Below are 6,214 nucleotides of genomic sequence, written 5' to 3' on the forward strand. Positions count from 1 at the left end.
ACACATGGGGCCTGTCCCCTGTGTGTGTTCTCTGGTGTCTGATGAGCAGAGACTTCCACTTGAAATCCCGCCCACACTCCTCGCACACATGGGGCTTCTTCTGGAGGCGGGACCTCTGGTTGGTGAGGACGTCTGGCAGACGGGCACAGGCAGCTCCATCCTCTTTACAGGTGACCTCTCCGAACCCTGAGGTTTCCAATGCCTGCGAGACTGGCTCTGTTCCCACAGATGGCAACATTTGGGCCGAGTTGGTCTCTATTCCCACCCCTGAACGTCTTCCTCTAGGGCTTGGTGACTGTTTCTGGGCTGGCCTGAAAAATTCCCTTGGAGTCTCTCTCCCCAAGGTTGCCACACAGAAGGCTTTGGAAGTGCCTTCTCTCGTTTGACCATCTGTGTTTTCTTCCCAGCAGTTCTGACCAGAATTCTGCTGCCCTGGCTGCTTCGGATGCCCTGGGCTGGAACCTCCGGGACAGAAGTGGTGTTCAGCACACAAGCCTGGAGAGAAATGAAGCACAGATTGGCTGAGGCATTGACAGGAGGAAAGCAGAAGGCAGGAGGAACAAGGGTAAGTTTCTATTTGTTTGTTTGTTTGGGGGTTGTTTTTTGTTTTGTTTTTTTCAGCTGAAGAGAGAAAGTTTCCCATGAGAGCAGGTATGAGTGGGCCCGCCGGGACTGTCAGCCTCTGCTCTTGACAGACAGCCCCCAACTTCAGGGATCCTTGGGGAGCACCAACAGATAAGGACTCGCCAACGAGCTGAAAAGTCGGTGGTTCTTAAAGCAGGTCTGGCGATCTGCTTCCCTAGAGCTGTGTTGAAAAAACTCTGGAGCGGGCCAATTCTGCCTCTGTGTAGTCATCCAGGGTCAGAATAGGCCTGACAGCAAATAACGACGACCCTATGCCACTCTGGACATTCATCGACAGACAGCACAACAATCAACGATAAGGATTCTATGTTCCAGTCTCGTAAATGACACTTCTTACTGAAGCTGTAAGGAACCCGGGCTCACTCAGGTAAAGGAGACCCCCTGGAGCCCACCTGAGGCACCAGAGAAATGGCAGTCTGCTCTAGCAAAGATTCACGCCTGCAGTCGTTCTACTCTGGGTCAAGGACGACGATGACTCTCCATCACTTTGATGGCAAGATGTTTAGGATGCCGAAGGCATTTTCTTGGTTTTCCCTCTGGAGGGCCACGGAATGTTAACATCCGCTTTATAAGAGGGTTTTGAGAAAGTAGGCAAAGTGTTAGCAGAAAAATGCCCGGAGAATCCTTCCCCACCAAGACAGTGCTCCTGCTGATGCCTCTCATTACAGAAGACTCGTTTGGACAGTGTCAATGGCACAGGACCAGGTAGGGTTTCCTTCTGCTACACACAGGACTGCTATGACTTGGAACCGATTTGAAGGAATTTAACAGCAATGAGAAATCGTTAGGCATATGCCTTACAGTTCTAAATTTTACAGTAGCGACATGTGGTGGGCTAGGTGTGAAAAAAATTAATTTTTTTCCTTCCCGTAGTATTGTAAAAAACACAACATTTGTGACAGAGTCACAAATCTAGTACTATGGATGGACTAAATGGTTGTTAGTAACTTATGGAGGGTAATGAATTTGTTGGGATATAGGTTAAGCAATTAAGCTTATCTATTTTTTCTTTCAATTTTGAAAAAACTCTTTGAAGTCCCCTCAAAAATAGATTTACTGTTTGTAGTTTCTCTCTTTATAATTGAAGATAAGCCCAACTAAAAGACAGGGTTTTACAATGACCTTTAGTAACCTGCTCTCAGTATCTACAACATTTTCTGGTGCATAATAAAAACAAAGCAAGACAAAGTTACCAACAAGTGAACTCCAATCAATGGCCAACTCGTGCCACTACAGAACAGAACTAATCCATCTAGCTGACCTTCTGTTTATTTCACATAACTTGACCCTCAAAGTTTTCTGGCTGTGGTCCTTGGTGAAGCGTATGACCACCACTTTCTTCAGTGTTGCCCCCGGGTGGGTTTGAGTTACAGCCTGTCCTTACTATTGAGTGGAACTGTCAGCGCCCCCCCAGGAGCCTTTGACACACAGAAAAGCAAACACACCCGTTGTCATAAATACCCGATATACTCGAGCATAAGCCGACCCGAATATGCGCCGAGGCACCTCATTTTACTACAAAAACTGCATTAAAAACGTGCTGAAAAAACTCGGCTTATCCTCGAGCATATACAGTAGATTGCGTCCCATCGTGGTCCTATAGGACAGTGGAGCAACTCCCTGAAGGATTCCAAGGCTGTGAATCTTTATGAAAGCAGATTCCCACAGTCTTTTCCCACAGAGAGGCTGGGGGGTGGAGTTCAATCCCCTGAGCTCTCTATTAACAACTATGCCTCCTGTGGCATAGGGTAGGCGGTCAGGGCATAGCTGTTGGATTAGGAAGGGAAAGAAGAGAAGCACGCCCTCACCCAATGACAGCAGATGCCCGTAGATCTCCAGCATCACCTCCTTGTACAGAGTCTTCTGCTCAGCACTCAGCTCCTCCCATTCAGCCTCGGAGAAGACCATGGTGACATCCTCAAACGTGACTGGCTCCTAGAACCAAACCAGAACACAAAACCAACATCACCTTTCTTAATGGCAGGGGTTCAAGGAGGGCCTGGAGGAGTGAGCAGCTCGAGAAGGTCCTCTAATTCACTCAGAGAGCACAGTTCTCCATAGCAGCTTATTTTGAACATGGATGGGTCCATGGCCTTGGGAGAGAATCTGAAAGGAGTATCAATGGTGCGCAAACACATTCCGGGGCTGAAACGTGTGTGAAGTCACCAGATAATCAGTTTGTGAATGAAGCTGACAATATTAACAAACTAAAACGCATTGCCATGGAATCTATTACAACTCATACGACCATACAGGACAAAGTAGAACTGACCCTGTGGGTTCCCAAGACTGTAGATCCTTACTGGAATAGAAAGCCTCATTTTTCTCCTGCACAACCACTGGTGGATTTGAACTGCTGACTTTGTGGTTAGCATCCCAAGTGTCACCCACCATGCCACCCAGGTTCTTCCTAAGAAAACTAGAGAATAATACAATAAATGCCCTTGAGAATTCATAATGGAAGGATTCAGGCACGGGAGCTTGTAGAATGGGCTACGAAAGAACAGAAGGCATCCTCGAGGTGGGACCTGTGCTAGGTATTAAGAAATGTGAGGTTAAAAAACAACAACAACAAAAAAGAAATGTGAGGATTCGAGGAGCAGATGGAAGTAGAGTTCAACAACAGAGAAAAGTGGGCGTGCACATATGGGTCTGGAAGGAGCATTGCTGAAGAGTTTAGGAGACTCAGTGGGATCTGTAGAGCCACTGTCTGTGTATCTGAATTGTAATGATCCTTCCTAACAAACCTCTTTAACGTATTACTCATCGTGCAGAGTGGTAGCTCATGTAATATACAACATATTTGACAACAACAGAGATACTGCCCACAAAGGACATTTACCCTGGGTGAGGTCACCTACTGAAGGAACACATGGTGTCATTTCCCCACTCAAGTCACTGTAGGAAGGACGAGACAGAGAAAATTGCTCACTCATCTTGGTGCACAGCGAGGCAGCACAGCCCCCTGAGCTTCCCACAGCTCTGGTAAGCCTCCCGTTGGCCTTTATAGAATGAAATGCTCTTCTGTGTCTGGTGGCAAATCGTGATCAACAAGCCTGCATCTTTACGAGGCTCTGTATGTGTATAGGTTACTGCTGGGTGACAAATGACATCAGCCAGAGTGACATCGCAGCCTTAGGGGGTAGACTCCTTCCAGCAGTGCAGTAGTGACCACTTGATCTTGGGCTCGTTTTGGTATCACCTCTTTGGGCAGGGCAGAGGGTGTGGTCTGCACCCATCTATCCGTGGTGATGGCACTGAACACAGAAAACTCAGCCTGTGAAAATAACAAGCAAGTTCACAACTGCCGGAAAGGCTGTTCCGACTCATAGTGCTGCCACGGTCCAGGGGAGATTCAAAGGCTGTAAACCCCAAAGCAGACTCCCTCCTCTTTCTCCTGCACAGTTGACTGTGGGCTTGAATGCTTTTCTCAGAGACAGCAAGCTTTACGCTGTAGAGTCAGTTAATCACATTAAAAAACAAACAAAAAACCCCAGACAAGACAGACTGACAGAATGATTGCCACAATGGGACTACCCTTAACAATCGCAAAGATGGCTCAAGACTGGGCAGTGTTTCCTTTGGTTGCCCATGGAATCTCAATAGGTTCGAGCCCATTCAAGGGCACCTAACTAGAACAAAGGAGGTAGTTCTAACTCACCAGGATTTTTGCCTTCTCCTTCTCCTCTTGGGGAAAGTCAGTAGGTTTAGAAGACACATCTAAAAACAGACATAGAAGCTGTGAGCAAGCAGACACACCAACAATGCTCGCAAAGCAGCTTCTCTAACTTGGGACAGAGGGCAGCGGCCAGCTTACTCAGCTGACGCCACCAGTGCATGCCACCTGATCCTAGAGCCTTGGTCCCCCTTCTTCCCCTCTACAGACCCTCAGCAACTCTCACCTTTTCCTTCATAGCTCTGAGTCAGTTTCTTCATGGTTTTCATATAGTCTCTGTTCTTTGAAGACAAAAGTCTTCTCCGAGGCCTGCTCTTCTCGGGCAGAGTGAACCAAGCAATGTAATACTGTAGAGCCAGTCCAATGGCTGCCTTAAAACTCGGCCACAGGACCACTTGGAAGGCATTTCATCTCCGGCTGGGTCTCAGCTGTCTGGGGAGACTTCTTAACTGCTCAGTGATCAAAGGCCCGTGTTTTTAATGCATCTGAGACCTGCGGGAGGGAGAAGCAAGTTGAAGCTGTTGGATCCTTCATTTGTGTGCTCTACACTCAGGCCTCTTGGGCAGCGATCCCACCCCTCATGGAAGCTGAGGTCATGCAGTGTCTCTGGAGTTTCTACCTGGATTCATTTCTGATCTACTAGCCCTCAATCTGTCCCCTGACATGCTCCTTGACCTGTCAAAAGTTACGGTGTCCTTTTGTCCTCACCCCTCCGAGTTCAACTCCGTGCCCCAGATCCGTTTCGGCTACCTGAGTTAGGCAGAAGGCAGACTACAGCTCAAGGCCTGTGGAGAAGGAGTCTCTGGAGCTCCCAACAGACCATTCAGGTGAGACAAGTCACTTTCTTCCTCCTGGAGTCCAGAGTCCCACTTAGGTTAAACTAGTCCCTGTACTCGGAGACATGGAGGTTTGAACGGAACCACTCCGTGGCTCACTCTGACTTCTGCAAAGACAGCTTTCCAGTGTGTGCGAATGTCACATGACCCTGTCACCTTGGTCCACTCACTTGGAGTAGGAAGGTGATGTAGGAAGGTGATGGTACCTTGAGAATGATCTCATATGCACTAGCCGGAACATGAGCTCCTGTAAATGCCAACTTGTTGCTGGTTTAGCTTCTGTTTGGTGGATTCTAAACTTAAGACATGCAAAAGAGAAGTGCGCTTAAAGTATTATTTGTCCTTGGCTCAACACAACCCTGTGGAGATAGTACCAGAGGAAATAATGGCTGTAAAAGCGAAATGACTACAGGAAGCAGGCAGTCTATGGAAAAACCACAGGTGGCAGAAACAGTGCCTTGAGGCCAGCAAAACAGACAGTGATGGGGCATGACAAGGTGCCATTATAAGGGACAAGTCTACACCTCAGTTGCTTTCCAATCACACGCTTCTCCCTCCTGAAAAGCCAGCTTCAAGAGCCAGCAGGGGCACTAAGACACCAAAACGTAGGTTCCAGCCTAACACTGGATTCAAACTAAGAACCAAGGAGTTGTGCCCATGCCAAGTATCCCAGATCTTCTAGCTGGGACTCCACTTTGAATTTTACACTCTAGCTTGGTCAATCCCTGCGCTCTCAGCCATCGAGGGGAAAAGGCAGGAGCCAGAAAGGTTTGTGCCACATGATGGCACAAATTGCCCAAACCAGAAACTTTGCCCCAAGAACACATACCGTATCTTGAATAAGATAAGTCTTACAGGCCAATAGTCCTTGAACTAATTACAAGCTTTTCTTTCTTGTTGTGTTTTGTTTTTGTCATTGGTTTGTTGTTGTTTTGTTGTATATTGTTGCTTGGTGTTGCTCCGTCTTGTTTTTGTGCATGTTATTATCTCCGCAGGTCTGTCTAAATAAGATAGGCTGGATGAACAATCTGGAGGAGAAAACAACGGGACTGACCGT

General features: G+C 47.6%; 1 protein-coding gene across 1 annotated transcript in view; it reads right to left on the minus strand.

The window, feature by feature from the left end:
* Positions 1-6,070, minus strand: part of LOC123521978 (zinc finger protein 343-like) — an 11,539-nt gene extending 5,469 nt beyond the window's left edge. The window contains exons 1-6 of the mRNA XM_045292652.1: positions 5,987-6,070; positions 5,364-5,516; positions 4,548-4,813; positions 4,307-4,365; positions 2,454-2,580; positions 5-495 (exon numbers count right to left, since the gene is read on the minus strand). Coding sequence (XP_045148587.1) covers positions 5-495; positions 2,454-2,580; positions 4,307-4,365; positions 4,548-4,590 — 720 coding nt within the window. The 5' untranslated portion in view covers positions 4,591-4,813; positions 5,364-5,516; positions 5,987-6,070. The remainder of the gene's footprint in view (positions 1-4; positions 496-2,453; positions 2,581-4,306; positions 4,366-4,547; positions 4,814-5,363; positions 5,517-5,986) is intronic.
* Positions 6,071-6,214: the final 144 nt, after the last annotated feature.

The sequence above is a fragment of the Echinops telfairi genome, unplaced genomic scaffold (genome assembly GCF_000313985.2).
Source record: "Echinops telfairi isolate 266 unplaced genomic scaffold, ASM31398v2 ScPeMD7_655;HRSCAF=1070, whole genome shotgun sequence".
In the NCBI taxonomy this organism is placed as follows: Eukaryota; Metazoa; Chordata; class Mammalia; order Afrosoricida; family Tenrecidae; genus Echinops; species Echinops telfairi.